Consider the following 25550-nt stretch of genomic DNA (forward strand, 5'->3'; position numbering starts at 1 on the left):
TGAGCTCTGGGCAGACGGTTTCGCACGGCCTGCTGCAGAGCTGGAGCGCTTCGGGAGGAAGTGCTTCATGGCCTGCAACGCTTTCTGCACCTCGGTGAATCTCTCCGAAAAATCCTTCACGGAGGATCCGAAGAGGCCAGCGGGAGAAAGCGGAGCGTCGAGGAAAGCGGTGCGCTCGGACTCGGCTATCTCTGAGATAGGGCTGGGCGATATATCGCACGATATTGTTATGCGCATCTCGTCAGTAAAGCCGGTTCCTTGATTAGTAGTAAATCGCCATCACCTGCTTTCAGATGGAGCGGCATTTACTACAAAGAGCCGTAGTTAACTGACAAGCTGAGCCATATCGCATTAATATCGCGGACGTATCGCCAGCGATAATTAATGCGATATGGCTCAGCTTGTCAGTTAACTACGGCTCTTTGTACACAGCAAAAACTCCAGTGTTAAATTAACACTCCTGGGAGTGTATGAGTCCACACTCAAGAGTGTTGAAGGTAATGAGATAATTAAGTGATTAATTTAGTGATGACTGAACATTATTGAAGACACCTGATGTTAACAAGCAGAATCACTGAAGGAGAAAATCACAAATTGTAAGTTACCATTATTGTGATGGGTATTTGCTTTAGTTGGGCTCTTGACCCTTTTATGTGTACTTTAGATTTTGTTTGGCTGCTGTATCTGAGTTATAACTGCTAGATGAGCAAAGAATAAAGTGATCTGATGTTGTTTGTTATATTATGACAATTATCATTTGAGCTTGATCACTGAACTCCTTATTTCCTTATTTCTGACTTAAATTTATGTTGTTGACCACAGAATAACTGTGATTCTGCATAAATATCCAGAATTTTAGATGTAGGCCTAATATAAAGGATTTCTTAAAAGTTGTTTAAAAAAAATAAAAAATCTTTCTTTTAGGCACACACAGACATCAAAATTCAGTCTATGCATCTCAACAATGGTGACGAGCAGAATATTCAATTACGAAAAGTAAATTACATAGGCAATTCAGATCATAATTTATTAATACCGCAATGCATGATGGGAGCCATTAATGAGTTGTGATTGGTGGCAGCCACTGCAAAACATAACCAACACTATCAGATCACATTTTTCTTTGTTCATTTGACTGTTATAAATCAATAAAACGGTGGCTTACAATTTGTGATTTTCTCCTTCAGTGATTCTGCTTGTTAACATCAGGTGTCTTCAATAATGCTCAAGCATCACTAAATTAATCACTTAATTATCTCATTAACTTTAACACTCTTGAGTGTTAATTTAACACTGGAGTTTTTGCTGTGTAGTAAATGCCGCTCCATCTGAAATCAGGTGATGGCGATTTACTACTAATCAAGGAACCGGCTTTACTGACGAGATGCGCATAACAATATCGTGCGATATGAGAGCGATTGCCACAGGTGCCTCTCGGTTACAGTGAGAGAGGCCATACTCCGTCCAATGGCCTGTGCTGCAGACTTAGTCGCACGGAGAGCGAGGTCTGTGGCGCTTCTTAAGTCCGGCACGCAGATCGCGTCAGGTCCTTTCTCATCCAGCTTTCGGAGGAGATCGGCCTGGAAGATCTGCAACGTGGCCATGGTGTGCAGCGCTGACGCAGCTTGCCCGGCGGCGGAGAAAGTGCGGCGGAGCAGGCTTGACGTTGTGCGGCAAGCTTTTGAGGGTAGGGCCAGCTTAGCGCGCCGTCCAGCGGAGGGCGGGCATAAGTGGGCCGCTATCGCCTCTTCGACCGGCGGCAGCGAATGGTATCCCCTGTTCTTGGCATCATCAACTGCAGAGAATGCCAAAGAAACAGATGGACGCACTCTAGCTGAATAGAAAAAGTTCCAGGACTTAGCGACTTCTTCATGTAGCTCAGGAAGAAAAGGCGCTGGTTTGGACGCAGGCGAAGCGCGCTCCCCGGGCAGAAAAAAGCCATCCAGCTGGTTGTGAGCGGGCTGCTCGGGCGAAGACCACTCGAGGCCGAGGCTCGCCGCGGCCTGTGCGAGTACTCACATGTGCGGGCAGGGGGCGCGGGATCCTCAGAGCTCGCCCAGTCCTCACTGCCTGACGCCAGGATAGAGCAGGAATCATCCTCTCCCGGCAGGGCTTCCTCGTCAGCGATGTCGACGGAAGCGGCGGCAGACAGCGGCCGCTGTCCGTCAGGAAGAGAAGCTGACGAAGCCGGTGAAGCAGGCGGGCGAACCGGCGAGGCACGGCGCTTTTTACGGCGCGATACCGCGGCGGGCGGGGGAGCAGTCTCGGCGAAAAATGCCAGGCGAGTCCTCAGAGTCGCCATGGGCAATAGCTCGCAATGAGGGCAGCCGCCGTCAGCGAGCGCGAGAACTGCATGCTCCTCACCCAGGCAGGAAACGCAGATCACGTGGCGGTCCCCGTCGCTGAGTGTGGCTCTGCACGAGCCGCAGGAAGGCATCTTAAAAAAGACCAGAAAATGTTTCCTTATCAGCATACACTGACTCATGCTGCCTGTAGAGGTTGTGAGGGAATAAGTCTTTGTAGAAGTGTGCTGAAGGATGAGGCACAAATACAATTTTGAAGGTGGAAGTTACTCTGATGAATGTTTATTAAGAGTACAAGTTAAGGAAAGGAAGGGGGAAGGAGTCGTGCGGGTCCAGGGTGCCATAACAAATCTAGAGTTTGTGTATTTCAGCGCTGACAGGATTTGGAAAGCATTCAAGGATCTGCTTCTTAGGTGCATACTGTCTGGTTTCAGTTTAAGTCAAGTAAGAAAAATAACTGCAATGTAAAAAAAAAATAAAAAAAAAACAACAACAAAAAATAATTCCTGCGTTCGGAACATTTCTGGGCTGCAACCTTTGGACAGCAGGAGTGTCATTCCATTCCAAAAATCATCTGTGTCAACCTTGGGAACCTCCGCTAAGTTTTTGGTCCTTGACACAAAAACAGTTTGCTTCTGTTGCAATTGCCTTGTTGACTTCAGATTGCAAGGCATTTTATATATATATACTGTATGATGACACTGCCACAACCTGTTGTGTTTTCTGTTTAGTTTTCAAGGTTTCCTTACCATTTTATGCTTGCATGGTTATTCATTGTTTCATTGATTCTCATACAGCTGTTCCTCATTTCCTTATTAGTTTCCTCCCCATTGACCAGTCGGCTTCGCCTTGGATTCTCACTTTCTTTCACCATTGTCCTTCCTGCTCCACTGGCCACCACGTCCCTCTGCCTCCACCTTGGTCATTCGTCGCTCTACCTCCGCCATTGACTTCAGAAGCTTCGGCTGCACCTCTGCTCCTCCTTTCCTCACTCCTCTTGGTCTGGTGTTGTTTGTGTTTCATACAAACCGTTACGTTGCCTTCACTTGTTTAGATTATCTTCATGTTGGATTATATTCTTTTGTTTTGTTTAATAAACTTCAACCTAATTTTCATCCTCAGCCAGTCCATGACAGACACATAAATATTGTTTATTGGTGAGCTAGTCTGAAAATGGCTAAATTTGCTTGCAAATTACAGCCAGTTATCTACTAGCATACTTTTTTTTTTAATATTTTTTATACACAATGTCATTTATGCATAAGAAACACACACAAACACAATAGCTCATCACTCATCTCCGCTGGTATAGTTGGTTGGGCTGGGTGTGCAACTCATATCATATCAGGGGAGAGGGCTTGCTCCTCTGTTCTGCCTCCAAGAAGGGGCCATGTTTGAATGTTGTGTTTACAAACTGTAACTTAATTGTTGACCCAAGGCAGTGTGGGAGTGTTTAGTTCCATTTAGTAACTACCTACGATCTGCCTATTTCAAGCTCACCCCATTGAGTCGCCACTTTTGTTCTATCCTGTTTATCCCAAATGCTGTACAGTTGTTTGCCCACATAAGCGGTCCAATACGTTTTCCTACTGATGGCTCCTGGCTGATGCACAGGCACTGTACAATATGTCAACAGAGGAGTCATTTTAATTGGCACCCGAGCACATGCTGTCATAAATAGGAATGCCAATCCATTATCATTATCAGAGACACCACATACTCATGTAGACATTCATGCAGTGAATAAAGTCAGTCTGGTTAGTAATAAGTAAAGCTGGTAATGCTGTTTGTGGAGTTGTTTAATCCTCCTCTGCTGAGATCTTCACAGATTTAATGTCTTATTTTCTCTTCATACACAGATGATACACAGATTTTGTGGCTCAGATAAGGTCCAGTTCTGGTTTATTTCTTTACTCTTGGCTGACATGTAGTCAGAGGTGTAAAGTCCAGGTTCAGAAAGTAAAAGTCATCCTCAGTATGTTGTTCCAATCACCTGGATTTGCTAATTCAGACAGGAGAGAGAACTAATTAGTAAAATCAGCTGACTGAGTTCATGGGTGGAATAAACTATGGCAGGACTTCTACTTTCTGACCCCTGGACTATACAACTCTGGTTCCTCTTTCCTTCAGTGATTCTGCTTGTTAACAGCAGGTGTTCATCACTAATGCTCAACAATCACTTACATATTCACTTAATTATCTCACTGCAACACTGCGTCAATGTTACTTGTTACTCTTTATAGTATGTATTTTCCTCTGGGGTTGAAAGGGTTAACAGTGTACGATAAAAAGACACACCCACGAAATGTATTTTAACAGTAATAAACTGTAAGTTATAAAACAGGTATATACTGGCAACACTGTTGCCAGTAGTTTACTGTACGGTCTATTTTTTTTGTTATTTTTTTAAGTGTGTTGCTTTATTTAACAGACGGTGACTGTGTAGTTGCTGGTCTAGTGGAAATCTTTTTATGTACAATATTTTGTTAATGGTTTCAAATGATTAAGTTCACAGTAATTCTTTGCTCACATTATTTGTGCATTATAAATTTTAGTTGATACATTTAAATGACAGTTGGTCCATTTAAGGCAGTCGGTTTCTACAAGTGAAATTAATTAACTCTAAATTTAGTGCATTTTTACAGTAACTGTTGCCAGTATTTTACTGTAAAAAAGCCTGGCAAGGTCTAACAGTGCACAGACAAAGCCATGATCAATTAAAGCACTACTAGATTGTTAACAACATGATAGAAGAAGAAGCACACAATACTTTAGGCACAGCAAGTGTATAGACATTCATTTTCAGGGTAATTCAGTGTTTGTCTTCTGTATATGATCATTTACAAGTTTCTCACTGAACTGTGCACATTTTTTCTTTTACTAGTTTTCTTGTTGCAGTGATTGCAAGGTAAATGGCCTCTGCATGTCTGAATCCTTTGCTCTCAGCCTCCTTTATGGTGCTCTCCTTCTCCTCAAGGGTCACCTTCTCCAGTGCTCTGCGAATATCTGATACATTCACATTAGAATACATAAGAAGTTCTCCCACGAACGTGTCAGAAAAAGACTTCTTAGCTTCATGTCGTGACTCCTCTGCTAAACGCCAGTATAATTCTTGCCATTCTGTTTGATTTAGCTGTTTGTGCTGCTTTTTTTTCTCATTGAGTATCTGCTTCTGGATCTCCTGAATGCGTTTTTCTGCCTCCTTAAACATCTCATTTGAAAAGTATCCATTTTCTTCCATCATCTTCTCTATTTTACTGATCAGATCTTTGATATGTGGGAAACTGGCAGACTTATTATCCAGACAGAAGAATCTGTTTCCACAACTCTCTACAAGTTCTTTAAGAGCTGGATCACCTTCCTGTAGATACTCTTCAATTGTTTTCTTTCCTTTCTTTAACTGATTTTTGTGAGTGAACACGATCATGGAATATTTTTGCATCTGTTCTCCGAACACTTCTTTAAGTTTCTTTATTGTATTCTTCTCCTCCTCAGTGAATCGACCCACTTTAATGACAATAATAAAAGCATGTGGCCCAGGAGATGCGAACGTTATGCATTTTCCTATTTCAGTTGTAATCTCATCCTCACTGAGTTCAGTATCATAAAGTCCAGGCGTGTCGATCACTGAGATCTCTTTACTAAACCTCACTGTAGTTTCTGAATGACACTGTTTCGTCAGAGAGTTTAAACTGGCTGAAGATTCAAACACGTTTCTGCCGATGATGGTGTTTCCAGTGGCACTTTTCCCAGCTCCAGTTTTTCCTAGCAGAACCAGCCTGATCTGGTCTTTCCCCGCATCTGGAAATAAAACAAAATTATCAAATGAAACTAAGGCAGAAAGATCAAATCACTGATAAAGGCAAATAAAGGCACAATATGTAATTTTCCCCTCTACAGACGACGGAAAAGAATCCAACAATACTCGGACAGGAAATCATGTTCATGGATGAGCTAATGTACTGAGTTATTAACATAACTAGACACCTGACTTTCAAATGAAAGATTGGTATCTTAGAGCACACCCAGGCTCCTAACCGACGACGAAGACTTGACAGAGCAGCCATCAAGTATTATACATTATACTACAGGGCCGTTGAATGCTTGAATCTGATTGGTTGACGAACGTTCTAAGGTGTGCATTATTTTCAGGGAAACGCACAGCTAAAGTAGTTCCAGGCAGATCTTGACCGCATTACAGTTCCATATCACTTCGCGTAGTTAACTGTAATAACGGAAAATAGGATACAATTCATAACAAGAAAAAACATTTAGCCCCATGCGCTTGATCTGCAATTTTCAATGTCTAGCTTCACAATCAATGGAAACATGCAGTTTAATTTTAATAAATAAAGTATATAGTCCTATCTATAATCAATAGAAAATTAAACTGAATAGGCCTATAGGCTAAATAAATGGATAGTCCTGCAGCACAGATTTTTATTGCAGATAATATAACAAATAAATAATTATTGATAGGCCTACTTGTTAAAAGGGCTTTGTGTTTCATTTATTTGGCTAGTCTACTGTCATCTGTCAATAATAGAAAAGAAAAAAAAAGAATGAACAAATTAATTCAAACGAATTGAATTAATAAATAAATAATAATATTGACACACATGCTTTTCTGTCTCATTATTGCAACATATCTCTCTAATAACTGCATTAATAACTGCATAAAGCCGGGGACACACTTTAAGGCCGGTTATGAATGTCATTTGAAACTTATGACTGATCATGCCCAAATGCGTGTTCAGTGCGTTCAGTCTGTGTTCAAAGTCGGTCTTTAAAATCTGCTGCAGTCGATGAAAACAGTCAGAGAATGTGTCAGCTAGTCGTGTGTCCCCAGCATTAGTCTGCTATCAGTGGCTCAAACCTCCGTTACTAACTCTAAAATGATGTTTTGGAATTAGCAACGGAGGCATGGGATTAGACGCGTAAGAAATTAGTCCTACATACAAGAGCGTTTTAATGACAAAAACTTTACAAACGTCTTGAAATACATAATCTGAACAATGTTTCGAGGTGTGGTAACTGTAGTGTAAGCGGAATAACTGACTTCAGGCCGTTGAATTATTAGAAAAATAATGCACACCCGAGGTGTAACGGCCTCTCCGCTTCGCGTCGTGACCGCATTACCACCTCGGGTGTGCATTATTTTTCTAATAATTCAACGGCCTGTCGTCAATTATTCCTCACTTATTACATGAGGAAATTTTTTTCCAATAATTAGAATCTCTGTTTTTTTTCTTCAGAATTACATATAGGAAGTTGCTAGTCATCCAGTTCCCTTTCAGTCGAGAACGTCAGATGTAGTCAACGTCTTCTTCGTACTACTATTTAATCAAGCCAATTCAACATTGGCGTGCGTGATTACACGCTCCGCCCCGCAGCGCGGGTATAAACACGGAAGTGGACGCATGCACACTAGCGTGACTTGAAATGTATTGAGTTACAATTACACTGTAAAAAATAAAATCGTAAAAAAACGGACTGTCAGCTGCGGCTGTCAAACAAAAACCGTAAAAATAAAGTAAATTATCCTAATTTAAATAAGTGCAAAATACTTTTACAGAAATCTTCTTTAACAGAAACACACAGTTAAAAAACAGTTATTTCACATTTATTTTCTGATTTTTTTTTACTGAAAAACATGCAGTTAATTATATGCATGATTTGTTGTGACTATACATCACTGCATCAGCAACTACACAGTTACTGTCAGTTAATTAAAGCAACATGCAGCATATCATCAGTGTTTCTAGGCTCATCCTGGACTGAAGCTCCGGCTCTACTCTTCAACACAATGGTGACACACAAAACACACCATACAGAAACACTTTAAACCCCAACAGAACATTAAACACTAACAGATCTCTCAGGATCTCAGCATCTTCACTTATTACAATCCAGACTTTATTTCTTTCATACTAACATTCTTATTGAGAATTAACAGAGGTTTAGAAGTTGAAGTTTTATTGAAAAGAATAAAGTTTGATGTCACCATGATGGAGATCAGTGTTTGCTTTAGTTGGGCTCTTGACCTTTTAGTGTTTAACTTTAATGTTTCTCTGGCAATCCGGAGGAGCTTCCAGATGAGCGCGCTGGTTCCTCTGTAGCGGACCGACCAGTAGTTTCATTTGGGGCTTCAGAGAATAGAATGTCTATCGCAGCATCAGAAGGGGAGCTGGCCTCTAGAGATGACGACTCGGCTGCGCTGCCTCCCTCTGGGAGACCATCATTGCCCGAGCCGGATCCAGAAATGTCAGCTATGCTGAAAAAGGCCGCCGAGGCGGTAGGGCTCGCGCTGAACCCTCCATCGTGTCCCGAACCGTCTCGGTTGGATGATTGGTTTCTCGGTACCTTTCTTTCCTGAAGTGCATGAGGAGCTTACGAAGGCATGGACGGCACCTTTCTCTGCCAGAAACTGCCTAAGTAGCTCCTCCCCCCTCACTACCCTTGATGGGGAAGCGGTTAAGGGTTATGAGGCTATCCCTCCGGTGGAGCGGTCTGTTGCGATGCAACTGTGTCTGACGGCCGCTGCCTCATGGAGAAGTGATCCTCGTCACCCCTCTAAGGCCTGTAAGTTCTCGTCCGCTCTCATGGGCAAGGCTTACAAAGCCTGTGGGCAAGCCGCTTCCTCTCTGCATGCCATGGTGCTGCTTCAGGTCCACCAGGCCCAGGCACTCATGAACATGCACAAGGGTAGTCTAGACTGTGAGCTCATGGGTGAGCTCTGCACTGAAACTGATCAAGGTTGCAGCTTGCGCGATTGGTTCAGCGATGTCCAGGAGCGCCATCTGGCTCAACCTGGCTGATATGAGAGAAGCGGACAAGGTTCGGTTCCTGGACTCTCCCATTTCACAGGTTGGGTTATTCGGCGACGCGGTGGAGAATCTTGCCCAACAGTTCTCTGCCGCCCAGAGGCAGACGGAGGCCATCCGGTACATCCTGCCCCGGTGGCCCGCTGCTGCCTTCACCCGTCCGCCGGTGCCAGATCCTCCGCCTGCCCATCGCCGAGGGCGTCCGTCTGCGGCCGCCTCCACTCCCGCTGCCAAGCCAGGTGGTAAGCGACAGCGGAAACGTTGAACCTGGACGGGCTACCCAGGGATGGGGTGGTTGCTCTGGGAGTGGCTACTGATCCACTCCCTCAAAAAAAATAAGTTTTTTGTTATGTGTGTGTCTGTTCTGCCGCTGCCCCCTGTAAAAACTGGCGGTACCCACATTTTAAAAAAAAAAGAGCAAACTTCCCTATTTCTGGGTCCCAAGAGGACCAGTCTGGCGGTGTGTGACCGTTCATAGCCTTACACCCCTCAGCCTCCTCTTGGTCGCCAGCTGGCAGCTTGGTGCGTTCGCGGACCTGGTCATCCGCCTTCTCATGCATCACCTGCCACCCAGTGAAAGCAGGTAAGTGTTGCACTGCACACTCACATCCCTGACCTCCACTTTGCTGCTCCACCTCGGGTACGTCTGTGGTCTTCTGGGCCTGGGCCTGGTTCGTAGAAGCAGAAGGAGCTTCCCAACCAGTCCCGTCCAGACTGTGACCGTCAGACTCGGCTATGCGATTAATTGTCGCTCGGCTCCGCTCAAGCTCAGTGATAGCACTACCTGAGCAGATCTGCTCCTGAAAATTCAGTGATATTCATCACACCTAGTGTTGAGCAGTGCCCCTGTCTTGCGCGCGCATGTTGCTGTCCTACTGGCGAAGGACGCGATATAGCCGCTTCCTCCAGCCGATATGAAGGCCAGTTTTTACAAACTCGTTCTTCATGTACCCAGTATGTGGTGGGTCATGACCATCTTGGCCCTGTGTCACTTGTTATGGGCCCTTTCTATGAAAGCCTCTGTCCAAGTTACTACACAGAGTGGCAGTTTTAAGCCCCGCCCTGAAGCTTGGTTTGCAGCGTTTGACCTGAATGACATGTACTTCAGATCTCTAACCTTCTGCACCACAGGCCATCCTGCACGTTGCGTTTGAGGGTTCGAAGTATCAGTACAGAGGCCTACACTTCGAGTGCTCCATAGCCAGTTGGGTCCTCAGGTCAACTGGGAGAGAGTAATCTCGCCCACGGGCTGAGTATCTCTGTTCCAGTATGGAGATGGACTCGGTCTGTCTGGTCAGTGCTAATTCAGAAGTGAGAAAGGGTCCCACTGAAATAATTTTTGGCAGATATCATATGGCAGATGCAGCCACTTGGCTTCCTCCGTATGAAAACCACTTCAGCACTGGCTTAAGCTCGAGTCCCGAGGTGACCGTGGCAGAGCAGCACATCCTGTGTGACAACAGATCACCCCGGCCTGCTGCCAAAACCTCAGCCTGTGTCCGAGGAGCCATGTATGAAGGGCATGCTTTAACAGAGGCCTGGGCGACCTCCGACTGCATTGGTGTTCATTACTGTTGCAGTTCCCTTCGCTTCGAGCCACCGCTGCTCAGTGAGCTGGTACTGGTCTGAAAAGCCAACTTTAGATTTTCTCTGACTGCTTTAACTGTGTGTTTATAAAACACATTCATTATAGCATGAAAATCAGAGAGAAAATACCATCAGGTGCTGCAGGCTATTTATTGAGAATTCATTGTATGAGGAATATTTACTACTACTATATTTCACATTTTTGAGAATAATAGCTCTGTGACCCTGCTGAATTCGAGCCAGCAGTGACAAACAAATAATCTGAATCAGCGTATGAATCTTAACAACGGTGACAATCAACAAAATAATCAGATACAACTCTGAACATCACAAAAGAAGCTACTAAAAAGTTGCAACAAAAACAACAGCAAAAATAAAAGCAGATAATAATAATAAAAGAAAATACTAAGGCAATTCAGCATAATTTATTCACACTGCAATGCATGCTGGGAGATATTGATGAGTTTTAATTGATGGCTCCCATCATGCACTGCACTTTTATCATCACTGTTGTTGAGATTCATATGCTGATTCTTGATGTCTGTGTGTGTCTGAGATATACAGTAATTCAAACCTTTATTGTGCACAATGTTTTTAAAAAATTTTAATATAAAATTGATGTACTGCAACAGCAATTAATAACCCATATAATCAAAGATAAGACTCTATGAGCTCAGTGAATCAGGCCATTATATGGTGATTATGTCATCATCAACACATAACCAACATCACCTTATTCAACATGTCTTATAAACACAGAGATAAAGCAGCCAGAGAAAACTAATGCTAGGGTCAAGGGCACAACTAAAGAAAACACTGATCACCATCACGGTAACTTTAAATGAAACAATAAATCATCAACATCTAAACCTCTGTTAATACTCAAACAGAGGTGTAAAGTCCAGGTTCAGAAAGAAAAAAGTCCTCCTCAGTATTTTGTTCCAATCACCTGGATTTGCTAATTAGCTGTTTTTCAGCCAGGAGATCAAACTAATTAGTGAAATCAGCTGACTGAGTTCATAGGTGGAATAAACATATGGCAGGACTTCTACTTTCTGACCCCTGGACTATACAACTCTGATTAAATCAAATACTGCTTCAGTGTTACTTTAACACCCTGGTGGTGGTTCCCATATGAACACTGAGTGGTGTTAATTTAACACCGGTGATTTTACTGTGCACTTAGTGAACAAATCACCATATGTTTGTATTTTTGGAGTCATTTATAATGGCAACATGTAAAAGGCACTTACAAAAGACCTCAGGAGCATCCATGCTTGATCTCCTCGTTTGTTTCATGATAAATTTCCCTTTTTTCTCCACCATCATTCCTTCTATCTTCTGCAGTAGTTCTTGTATCTCATCGTCTGATTTACTCTTGTTATTGAAACAGTGAAACTTTCCTCCACATTCAGTCACCAGTCGCTGGAGATCTACATGGTTTTGTAGATGTTCATCAATGGTCTCCTCCAGATCCTCCAGTTCATCTCCATGTGTGAACAAAATCATGATGTAATACTGAACTTCAGGACCAAATAAACCTTTAATGAAATCCAGGATCTCCTCCTCATTTTGCACAGGTCTTTCTAGAGGAACGGTGATCAGAACTGCACTGAGTCCTGCTAAACATAGTTTTATCAGCTCTTCTTTCAGTTCTTCCAGCTTCTCCTTATTCAGATCTGGATCCAGTAGATCTGGAGAATCAATCACACACACCTGCTTCTCTCCTTTCTGTGTTTTACCATCACACACTTCAGACTCATGATTTTTAATTTTAAACTTCTTTTCTCCCAGTATAGTGTTTCCAGATGAGCTTTTCCCAGAACCCTTCCTGCCCATTAGAAGAATCCGGATCACTGGATCATCTGAACTGGAGCTGATCACTGACATCTCTGAAAGATACAGAAAATGTATGTATGTATATATATATATATATATATATATAGTATGATATGTAAAAATAATTTTATTTATAGATATTATAAACAGGCAAAGTTAAGTCATTCTTATATAAAGAAAAGTATAGAAAAAAACAAGACTTTTACAAGACTAAAAATCATATTTAAATCATATTAAAACTCATTAAATAATAAAAAAAATGAAAATATATTTGTTGTTAATCTGTTAATTTGTTGTTATAATTATTTGAGTTTGCTAGTCAACATCAACATAACTTAAACATTACTACATCTTCAACATTTTTATTAAACAAAAATATGAGCAGTAAAATTACACACAGGCCTATTTCTGCAGCAGCTCTTGTCTCACTTGCAAAGAAAAACAGATTCCATCTCCCTCCATATTAAAGGTGGTATCAGTGATTTCAGGCCCAAACATAAATGATCACATGCATCTAATCTTTCCTAACAATCTGCTAGCTGCCCGCCCCATAAGCAGGCCGTCAAAAAACTGCGTCTCTGTAGGCAGCCTCTGAGATCTGCACACAAAAACAATTGGTTTCACCACCACTCAACCAAAATAAATAGTGTTCCAACCAATCACCGACAGGGGTGGGCGTTGTGAGGTTTTCGTGTGCAGCCGTGCACAAGGTCCAGTTCTGGTTTATTTCTTTGCTCTTGGCTGACATGTGGCATTGCTATGGCCTGCTTGTGGCCCAGATCTGGCAAACAGGAGTGGCCCACTCAAGTGCCATCATTCCACGCTGCATGTGGGCCAGATCAGTATTCCACAAGTGCCAGATGTGGGCCGGATCTGGGCCGAAACAATGTTGCTATCTGGATTTTCAGGCAGTGGGACCAATTAAAGATCAAGGATAGAATACTGTACAGCTCAAACTCATTTTCACTGAGGGCCACTTCAGCATCTTTCTGCCTGCCCAGGGAATGGAATGACCCAAAGATAGGACTACATTTTGAACTGCCTTAGGCTGGACATGCACTGTGCGATTTTTTTTTTTTGTCCGATTTTTAGTAGAATTCTGATCTGTGAGACTCTTTCTTACCTCCAGTTGCAAAATGGATAAACCATAATTAAGCACGTCTTCCAATCCACCTGCGATGTAGCTCCACAGGTGTCCCTTTTATTAATTTACTTGATAATTAATTTCACATTTTTAACTTTATTTACTCATGTATTTAATATGTACTAGATTACATTCATACAAAAAAGTTATTTATATATAGCTGGTCTGGAGAAAACTGTGATGTCAGCTCCCCAGTTCACAAGCACTTCAACATTCCACAACATTTTTCTTTTATGTTGATTATATATGCCTACATGAGCCTTGCCTACACTGTCAGAAATAGGGGTACAGTAGGAGTCCATTTCTGTCCCCCAAGGTACATATATGTCCCCAAGCATTAAAAGGTACATATATATACCATTTCTTTTAAAGGTTAAGGTACAATATCAAAAGACAGCCTCTGCTAAGTAATTAGTAAAAAATTAGTAATAAGTAAAAATTACGGTTTTAATGATACCTTCATCATTTAAGGTAGATTTTAACTTATCACTATATTTGAGTAGCCTTGAAATAAAGGAAATACAAGTTTTGTAAGTCAATTTACTGATATTAAATCATTATAACACAGCAAAACCTCCAGTGTTAATTGAACTCTCCTGGGAGTTTACATGGCTCCAGACTCAAGAGTGTTAAAATATGAATGTTAAATTAACAATGAAGTTTGTTAAAGTTAATGAGCTAATTAAGTGATTCATTGAGTGATGATTGACCATTATTGAAGACACCTGAAAATAAAAAATTTTAAGACACCGTTATGGTGATCAGTGTTTGCTTTAGTTGGGCTCTTGACCCTTAAACTGTTAACATAAGGTTTTGTTTGGCTGTTGTAACGGAGTTATAACTGCCAGATGAATAAAGAGAAATGTTGTTCAGGTGGTGTTGGTTATGTTTTGTCATAATCATAATTTGACCTGAATCACTGAACTCATTTAAAGTCTAATCTGTGACTTAAATGTATATTGTTGATTAGAGTTGTGATGTTCGCGAACGAACCGATTCTTTTGAACGGCTCATAAACATGAATGATGGGAGCCGAGTCGCGGCTGGAGGGGAGCCGTTCTTTCTGTCGTTCTTTTTCTGTCGGGGAGGGGTGCACCCAGCGCAGGGGTGCTACTGCCTAACAGCATGATGATAGTTGTGCACGGCAGTATATATATTTAAAACTTTAAATATTTTTTGTTTTCTATCAAAATGTTCTTGTGTGGAAGTGTTTGTAGTAAAAGCTGTTTTGCACAGAAATTCATTGCAGCCGGCTTTGTTTTTGATGTTTATTTGTGAGTAGGTATTGTATGAATAACATAAGTCAACGTAGCTTTACACATACACACACTTTGTACTAAAGGTAAATCCAAAATAGTGATGTCACTGTCTAAGCAGAGGGATGTTGTGCAACCCTATGGAATATAGTCCACACATGACAAATGAGGTAATAATCAATATTTCAGAATAATTCAAACTCAGATATTGGTGTGTGATATCTGAGTTTTAATTATTTGACTACAAATCTCACCTCATCATTCCTCCCAGTGATTATTTCCAGGATAAAATGAGATGCCCCCAAGCTGGCTTCTTAAAACTGACTAAATATATAAAAAGAGCCAAAAGAGCCGTTCTTTTGAACGGCTCTTTGAAAGGAACGGATCGCCAAGATACGGATCCCCTCAAAGAGCCATAAATCCCATCACTATTGTTGATTACAGCATCATTGTGATTCTACAGCATAAGATCCAGAATTTTTAAAATAATCTAAAAGATTTCTTAAAAGTTGTTCTGATTAAACAAATCTTTCTTTTAGACACACACAGACATCAAGAATCAGTGTATGAATCTCAACAATGGTGACAAACAGAATATTCAATTAGGGAAAGGAAATTAGTAAGACAATTCAGATCATAATTTATTCATACCGCAATGCATGATGGGAGCCATGAATGAGTTTTGATTGGTGGCACCCAGAATGCACTGCATCATGCTTTATTATTGTCACTATTGTTGAGATTCACAGGCTCATTATTGATGTCAGTGTGTCTACATAAAGTAATTTTCACAGTCTTTTGATCAGAACAATTTTTAAGAAATATTTTGGATTATATTGAAAATGCTGAAAATCATTTGCTGTAGAATCACAGGACTGCTGTAATCAACAATATACATTTAAGACTGAGATTAGGCAGTAAAGGTTTACAGACTTTAAAAGACCTTTTTATAGATGGAATTTTTGCTTCATTCTCACAGTTGACTGACCAATTTAATATACCTGGTACTCACTTTTACCGTTATCTGCAGATACGCCATTTTATAGCTAGTAGATTCACAACCTTTCCTAACTTGCCAGAGATAACTCCTCTGGATAATATTCTTGATATAAATGCTCATAAGAAGGGAGTGATTAAAGAAATGTATTGTTTACTGTTAGAAATACACACCCCTTCTCTCTCCATTATTAAAGCTCACTGGGAAAAAGATTTGGCGATAAATTTATCAGATGATCTTTGGGACTCTATGCTGAAGAGGGTGCATTCATCCTCTATTTGCGCCAGACATGGACTCCTTCAATTTAAGGTCCTTCATCGTTTGCATATTTCTAAGGAGAAGTTGGCTAAGTTTTATCCAGATAGTGATCCAATGTGTAATCGCTGTAAAGCAGATATTGGTTCACTTTTACATACCTTCTGGACATGTCCTAATCTCAATAAATATTGGACATCTATATTCAACACTTTTTCTGAGGTGTATAGAGTTAGTTTCACTCCCTCTGTTTTGACTGCACTTTTTGGGGTAGTACCCTCTAACATTTCTTTAACTAAACATTATTCAAACGCTATAGCTTTTGCCTCTTTGCTTGCGCGGCGTCTCATACTCTTAAGGTGGAAACAGGAACATCCCCCAACACATGACCAATGGATCGCTGACATTATGAGGTTTTTAAACATGGAAAAGATGAGATGTACTCTAACTGGTTCATTGTCTAAATTTAATAAAGCATGGCAGCCATTCTTAAAATATATGGAAACTTTCAAAATGTGCACTATACCATGTCATGAAAAATCAGCCACGTCTTAAATGTGATAGCTTAACTGCTGAAAATCTGATCCTATTTGTTAAACTCATTATTTTATTTTATTTATTATTATTTTATTTTTAGTTATTTATCTTTTGTTTTGTTTGTCTTTTGTTGGTTTTGTTTAATGGTATTTAAACTGCTTAATTGGCTAACCTTAAATGTCTAATTATGTTGTCTTCTATGTTGGGGTTTTTGTTGTTGTTGTTTGGAAAAAAAAGGCACAGCAGAGAGAAGTTTCATTGTGCTATGCTGTTGTAAGCTGTCAAAAATCATAAAAAATAAATAAAAAAAAAGACTGAGATTAGGCTCTAAATGAGTTCAATGATTCAGATCAAATTATGATTATGTCCAAACATAACCAACACCACCTGATCAACTTTTCTCTTTGTTCATCTGGCAGTTATAACTCAGATACAACAGCCAAACAAAATCTAAAGTGAATGAATTAAGGGTCAAGAGCCCAACTAAAGCAAACACTGATCACCATAACGGTGTCTTAAAAAATATATATTTTCTCCTTCAGTGATTCTGCTTGTTAACATCAGGTGTCTTCAATAATGGTCAATCATCACTCAGTGAATCACTTAATTAGATCATTAATGTTAATTTAACACTCATATTTTAACACTTTAACACTCTTGAGTCTGGAGTCATATGAACTCCCAGGAGAGTTCAATTAACACTGCACTGTAAAAAAGAATACATTGATTTTATTGATATCTAATTAATAAAAATGAGGCAACAGATTACAAGCAATATTATTAATTAAATTTAACAAATTAGAATTGAGTAATAATTAATCAAATGAATTCCTTTAAAGGTAACCATTTAAAATGAGTAAAATTTACAAAATATATTTTATTGCCAACATTGAAGACACCTGGTGTTAACAAGCAGAATCACTGAAGGAGAAAACCATAATTAAAGTCACCATTATGGAGATCAGTGTGTGTTTTAGTTGGGCTCTTGACCTTAAATTATTAACTTTAAGTTTTGTTCAGCTGCTGTACATGAGTTATAACAGCCAGATGAACAAAGAGAAAAGATGATCTGATGGTGTTGGTTGTGTTTTAACATAATCATTATTTCACAATCATTTGACCTGAATCACTGAACTCATAGAGTTCAATTTATGAGTTAGGTGAACTATATTAATTATAGCAGCACTGGCCTTGTACGGCATAATATTTTTTTAACTCTTACAAAGTAAGGCAAATAATTTCTAAAAAGTTTCTCCTACATAAAAAGGAGACACACAGACATCAATAATCAGCCTGTGAATCTCAACAATGGTGACATTTATAAAGCATGTTGCAGTGCATTCTGGGTTCCACCAATCAAAACTCATTCATGGCTCCCATCATGCATTGCTGCATGAATAAATAATGAGCTTATGTTCAGAGGTGATCTGTTTGTCACCATTGCTGAGATTCATACGCAAAATCTTGATGTGTGTTTGTGCCTAAAAAAAAAAAAAAAAAAAAAAAAAAAAAAAAACATATTTATTTATTTTTTATTATTGATTTGATCATTTGGATTTCATTGAAAAGGCTAAAAATATTATACTGCTGTAATTAATAAAGTTAACTTAACTCATAAATTGGACTCTATATGAGGTTCAGTGATTCAGGTCAAATGATTGTGAAATAATGATTATGTTAAAACACAACCAACACCATCAGATCATCTTTTCTCTTTGTTCATCTGGCTGTTATAACTCATGTACAGCAGCCAAACAAAACTTAAAGTAAATGATTTAAGGGTCAAGAGCCCAACTAAAACACACACTGATCTCCACAATGGTGACTTTAATTATGGTTTTCTCCTTCAGTGATTCTGCTTGTTAACACCAGGTGTCTTCAATGTTGGCAATAAAAGATATTTTGTACATTTTACTCATTTTAAATGGTTAACTTTTAAGGAATTCATTTGATTAATTATTACTCAATTCTAATTTGTTACATTTAATTAAAAATATTGCTTGTAATCTGTTGCCTCATTTTTATTAATTATATATTAATAAAATCAATGTATTCTTTTTTACAGTGTGGAGTGTTTGCTGTTGGACCTCAAGGTATATATATGTACCTTTTTGAGGATCAAAAAGCATTAAAGTTACATCTATGTACCGTTTCTTTTAAAGGTTAAGGTACAATATTGTACCCTTGAGGGTACAGCCCCAGTGACAAGCCATTGTACCCCTAAAGGTACAATTATGTACTTTATTTTCTGAGAGTGTATGTAGAGCCAGCCCTGATTGGCTGCTTGAATCTCCATTTAAAAGAATGTCCAGTTTGTGGTCTTTCATTATTTTGGCCATCGGTGGAAAAGAAGTCAGAGCACGGTTACTCATGGTTCTTACAGGACTTTCAACCGAGGAGGTCCTTCAGAAAATATCAGAAGCAGGCAGAAGTAACCGGCGTCGAGATGAAAGGAGATGAAATGGACTTTCAGGCAAATGATTCTTACTCAGATGATAATAATTTATATGTCACAGTTAGACATTGAGTTTAAAATGAAATGTTGGAAAATGTGAAAATGAAAAGGATTTAATAAATTCTGATTTTAATTCGGTGTGTGTGTAATATATATATATATATATATATATATATATATATATCATTAGTCAACGATAGTACCCTGTCAAAGCCAATTGTGTACCATTTTTGAAGGGTCCATTTTTGAACTGTTAAATAAAGGTACATAATTGTCACCACAGGTACAAGACTGGTCTCTTAAGGTACAAATCACAAGGGTACAATATTGTACCCTTGAGGGCACAGCCCCAGTGACAAGCCATTGTACCCCTAAAGGTACAATTATGTACTTTATTTTCTGAGAGTGTACAGTGAGTCTGTCCAGTCATTGAGCTTGACACATTGTCTTGTACTTTGTCTGCACATGCATTCTGTACTCGACTATTGATTAAATGGTTAATATTTTTGCATCTGGCCCTTTCGCTTAAAATGACACAATTTGTGTGTTAAAATGACTTACACAGTGAATGAGTTAAAATTAACACAAAACTAGTAGTCCTGGAGCTCACCCACACATGTGTCAAAATTTAACACAGGTTGTGTCATTTTTAACACATTCTTTCTAAGAGTGTAGATGAAAACAGAGGGGGAGGTGGGCCCCTGGTTTCCCTTATAAAGCGTCGTCGGGAAAACTAAATTTGCGTGTCTACCCCAAATTGATAAAATAAAATAAAATAAAATTCTTAATCAAAACTATAAGGAAACACCAGTAATTTGTTTAGGCTTGGTTTGTAGGGAATTACAAACCTGCGCACATATATTCAAATGCACATAACTATAGAACCAATTCTTAATGGGCATGTGAACGCCATCAGCGTTTATCACAGGTTCGCGTTTAAAGTCTGTGTAGAGGGAATGGTGTCGTCTTAGCGGCCTCTAATTTAATAACAAATGATCGTTGCGACGGAAGCGAATCAATCAAAACTAACTTTAGCTGGAAAATAACTTTATTAAAGAACCGCTATAAAGCCAAAACAATCTTACCTTTAATTATATGTTTATCTCTGTAAAGCTGCTTTGAAACAATCTACATTGTTAAAAGCGCTATATAAATGAAGATGACTTGACTTAACTTATTGTTTTTTTTTTTTTTTTTATAGTTGGAAACGGTGTAATTTATAATAGTTGGAAACGGTGTATATGCAATATGTTTATTATAGTTTGCTTTGCAATACTCTAATAACAAAGAGTAGTTTTAGTAGTAGTGTTTAAAAAGCACATCTGTTCAATAATTAGCAATGCACACATATTTTTTGTCAACACCGTCAGTTTTTCGTCAACAGCGTTGGATGTATGTTTTGTTAATTTTTTTGGGGGAAAAATATTCTTCCTTCAATTTATGTTGTTTTTGTAATAAAGGACCATCTGATCTACATCCTCTTATGTTTTATTTATTTAAGGAATTTGTTTTTACAATATTGAAATTAAAATCAAAGTTTGAAAATGCAAATATTTTTCATTTTTTCGAGTTTTCAGAATAGTGTGAAATCACAACTTAAGTTTATATATTGTATTTTTTTTTTACATATCAGAGTAACTAAACACTATTACAATATACTTCAGAACTTTAGATTCTTGTTGGATTGGAATAATTAAAATTGTATACTTTTTAGTGTGTCTGACGGAGTTGATACAAATCCAGCTCTGAAGGGAAACATGTTTATTTGTTAACCCCTTAACGCCTAGTGTCATAAATATGCGACAGACCGTTTGACTCAATCATCCAGCCGAGATAGCGTCTGCATTCCCCCAATGCCGGTTAGTGCATATTCGCTACGGACCTAGGAACCTTCGACAAGCACTTGTTTCTAGTGGGATCGCAAAGTGACATACTTATTCCCTGTTTACGCACGAGGATTACTCCGGTCGCAAATTTATGGATATGAGTCGGGAAAGTTTGATCCTGAGGTGTATATAAGGTAAGTTGTGCTAAGATAAAAAATACTCACCTGTTTATTGTGTGCTTATACACTCGACGTAATGAGGTGAAATATGTGTGAAAAGTATTTTTGAAGTTATTGTAATATTTAGCTTTGTAGCATATTAGCGACAGTAGGCCATAAGCCTAATGCTGACCGCTAACCAGCGCTATATAGAAATATATAAAAAAACGCTTTTCGTGACGGCTTATCTAGGTAATCCTTTGTATTTTGCTTATTTATTTTCAATAGTCTGTACACAGACACAATGCTGGGATATGAATACAAAAGCTATTTATTTTTATGCAGATCCGAATGAAACCTTCCGTGTTTTACGGCAAGCGCGTAAAAGCGCAAACTCACGTCAGGGCTCCCCCAGAGGAAAGTGAGGATAGTTGTCTCAGCGATAGTGCAGACAGCGATGAGGAATATGTTCCAAAGCCAGGTGATGAAGAGAGCTACAGTGAGAGCGACTGGAGCAGCAGTGATGAGGAAAATGTTGTCAAGTCAGGTGAATCAGGATTGAAAATTAGCACCAGCACCAGCCAAATGCTGGTTAATTTTTATGTTGGCTGGTACTAGATTTTAGACTGAATATGCTGATTTCCTATTGAATAGCTAGTGAATTTCGCCAGTTTATCCATAGATTATCCAAAGATTTTCATATTTCTAAAAGTTAATTTTGACCCCTGCAGGTGTGAGGAGCAGCCGCACTGAGGAGGAGGTTGATAGCACCAGTGCCCAAGCTGCAAGAAAGACACAAAAGAGACGAAACAAAGACAAAGTGGTGTGGAAGACGGTGAAACAGACTCAGAGCTCTGCAAAAAAAGTGCCAGTGTGGCAAGGTGCTCTGCCAGACAGTGACACAATCAGACAGCCTGTTGATTATTTCAGACAGTTTTTTGACACTGAACTTTTGGATCTTATTGTCAATCAGAGCAATCTGTACAGCACACAAGAAAATCCAAACCATGCCTTGAAATTAGATCGGAAAGAATTGGAGCAGTTCATTGGAACTGTTCTGTACATGAGTATTATCCGCTTACCTCGCTCTAGGATCTACTGGTCTAATGCATGTCGTATAGAGCAGGTGGCTGATGTGATGCCTCGTGATAGGTGGGAAGAAATTAAACATTCCCTTCATTTGAATGACAACTCGGCACCCAACAACAGTGACCGGCTGTTCAAAATTAGGCCACTAATTGATTCCCTGCTTCCAAAATTCCAAGCTCTGCCTCAAGATCAGATGCTGTCAATTGACGAACAAATGGTGCCATTCAAAGGCAGATCTGTTCTAAAACAGTACATCCCCAAAAAGCCGTACAAATGGGGATACAAAATCTTTGTTTTGTGTGACACAAAAGGCCTGGTGCACTCATTTGAGGTTTATGCAGGGAAATCTGATCCTCCACCAGGTTCACAAGACATAGGGGCAAGCGGGAACGTCGTGCTGAAACTTGTACAAGTTATTGAAGGCTCTGTCAACCACCTTCTGTACTTTGATAATTGGTTTTCCTCGCTCGATTTGTTTGTAGCTCTTGCAAACAGGGGGATACCAGCCCTTGCCACTGTGCGGCAAAATCGCCTGCGAGGCTGCAGTTTCAGCGGAGACGAAAAGCTCAAAAAGAAAGGAAGAGGGACATATGAGGAGCAACAGGCTGTTGTTGACCGTGTGGAGGTTAGGGCTGTCAAATGGTTTGACAACAGAGGGGTGATTGTAGCCAGCACTTTTGCAAGTGCCCAGCCTGTTTCCTTCATAGAGAGGTGGGACAGAAAGCAAAGGAAGAAAGTGTCTGTGGAATGTCCTAGCATCATCACCCTCTATAACAAATTCATGGGTGGTGTTGATGCACTTGATGCCCTAATCGCCTACTACCGCATCCACATCAGATCTAAGAAGTACTACCACCGATTCTTCTTTCACTTCGTGGACATGGTGGTTGTCAACGGCTGGTTGCTCTATCGGCGTGATTGTGACAATATGAATGTTCCACGGAAGAAGCAGAAGGACTTGCTGGCTTTCAAGCTTTCCATTGCACAGGCCCTTTGCATGCAAGGCAAAGATCTGTCAGCCAAAAAGAGGGGGCGGCCTTCGTCTGACGTGGAGCGAGAGTTCAAAAAGAAGCGCAGGGGACCAACTAAGGCTATTCCCACACAAGATGTCCGTGTTGATGCTGTGGGTCACTGGCCGCAAATCGACAGTGTGCGGCAACGCTGCAAATTCCCTACGTGCACGGGCCACACTTACTTCAAGTGTACAAAATGTGATGTTCACTTGTGCCTAAACAAGCACAAAAACTGCTTCTGTGCATTCCACGAGTGAGAAAAACATAGTTGTGTTACATTGTTGTGCATGCCTGAGTGTGTGTATGTATGTATGCATGTGTGTCCATGTGTGCGTGAATGCGTGCATGTGTCTGTTTGTATGTATGCATGTGTGTGTGTGCATGAGTAAATGTGTGTGTATGTATGTATGCATGTGTGTCCACGTGTGCGTGAATGCGTGTGTGTGCGTGTGTGTGTGTGTGTGTGTGTGTGTGGAGGTTAACCCTGGGGCTACCCAAGAGGTGTTTCACGGCCCCTGCTCCTTAAATAATTAAAGAGTGGAGTAGCATTGTTATGTTACATTGTTACATTGTTATAGTACAAAGAACTGCTTCTGTGCATTCCCTCTCATTCTTTCAGGTTCAGCAACATACATTTGAAAACTTAATTTACAATTCAAATCAATCTACAATTCAAATGAATGCAATGTTTCCTATAGCCTTAACAGTAACGTTTGTGTATATTGTGTTGGTGACATGAAAGTGGTCATAATTCTTTTTGAATACCTGCTGTTGCAGATTTATATAAATAAGTAAAAAAGGGTGAATGAATAAAAAAATGTCACTGTTATTTTACTGTGTTTTTGTTATCTTATTATTGACCATTATGCCTGCTGTTGCAAATTTGCAACATACCAAATTGACCCCAAATTGACCATTATGCCTGTTGTCGCAAATTTGCAACATACCAAAATTTCTGTTTATTTGTTGTGCAAAAGTGAAATTGATAATCTCAACATTATTTACCATCTACTAAAAGGCAAAAACACACATAAAACATTTTTTTATATACAGCTATATAAATTCAGGCGTTAAGGGGTTAAAAATGTGTTTTTATTTAGAACCTGTTCCTGTACATGGTTAAATAGCTAAGACCTTTCTCTGCAGAAACATATAACTCTAATTGATATAGTGTGTATTTTAATATTGATATAGTGTGTTTTGTCCCGACTCTCAAGAATCAGTGATATAGCCTAGTAAACGTTTTTTTTGTTGTTGAAAGTTTTGGGTGGGCCTGTTGAAAAATGGGGCCGTGCCTGAGCTACAGGACATCGTCTTTCAAAACATAACCTGCGCGAAAGAGAGAAAAAAATGAATGCGTCATTGTACCCAGCACTTCTGAAAATGCACTTCCGAATGCGTCTCTGTCCCCAGCACATTTTCAAACCAAACTGACACCCATGCTTTATTGATACCTCTATCAGACAATGCCTATTTTTTTGGATGTAGGTATAGTCAGATAACAATATTTAACAATGTATACATATATTTTTCATTTGATGGTTCAACCGCCCGCCAGCCACCCGAATTTAATTAAAATAATATTTTTCGTCACGTCATCCGCGGTTTATCCGCGGCTGTAACCGCCAACCACGCATCTCTTGTGCAACGTGTTGAAAAGCTTTGAGTAATGCATTCAAGGGATCAGTTTATAATCCCACCCACTTTGAAGCGGTTCTAACCTGCAGTGGAAAAGCAAACAAACCGAGCCGAGCCGCGCTGAACCATGCAGTGGAAAAGCGCCTATAGTCTCTTTAAATCTGTGTGAAGATATTTCTTACCTGTCGGTGATGAAGGTCCCTCCGCCATCTTTAGTGAATGAAACTTCAGATAAATCACAAGAATAATGCTTCAAACAAAACATTAATAAATCACACTCTTTAAATGAAACTTGTCGAGGTTTTGCTCAAAAGAAAAACTGAGAGCGCAGTAGCTGTTGAGGTTAGCTTTACATCCACTTTGTTTGTGATGAAAAACTCCTCCTTCAGTTAGTGTCTGTTCTTCCTGTTAAACCGGTTAGAGGAGGAATGTTCATCTTTGTTTCTGGCTTCCTTTGCAACATATTATATGTTTTGGTAAACTAAACACTGTTACAAAGACCACAACCTATGGAAGGAAATGTGTAAAGGAAATGTGTGATTGTATGTTGTATGTTTAGATTAGTTATGTTTGTGATTTAGTTAATAAAACTTGTGCGCAATACGTATTTGGTTCTGATTCTCTGCTTG

At 39.8% G+C, this 25550-nt stretch overlaps 1 protein-coding gene and 1 long non-coding RNA gene across 3 annotated transcripts in view; both read right to left on the reverse strand.

Moving 5' to 3' along the window:
- Nucleotides 1-25550, reverse strand: part of LOC311291565 — a 116774-nt gene that overhangs the window by 26612 nt on the left and 64612 nt on the right. The window lies entirely within an intron of this gene.
- Nucleotides 4086-25302, reverse strand: LOC311291038 (GTPase IMAP family member 8-like). Its single transcript, XM_084409877.1, has 3 exons — nucleotides 25104-25302; nucleotides 11968-12606; nucleotides 4086-6104 (listed from the first exon to the last, which is right to left on the reverse strand). Exons 1-3 carry the CDS (start codon nucleotides 25129-25131, stop codon nucleotides 5155-5157), a joined length of 1617 nt encoding a protein of 538 aa, XP_084266003.1. The 5' UTR covers nucleotides 25132-25302; the 3' UTR covers nucleotides 4086-5154.

Source organism: Rutilus rutilus (assembly GCF_951802725.1).
Source record: "Rutilus rutilus genome assembly, chromosome: 1".
NCBI classification, from domain to species: domain Eukaryota; kingdom Metazoa; phylum Chordata; class Actinopteri; order Cypriniformes; family Leuciscidae; genus Rutilus; species Rutilus rutilus.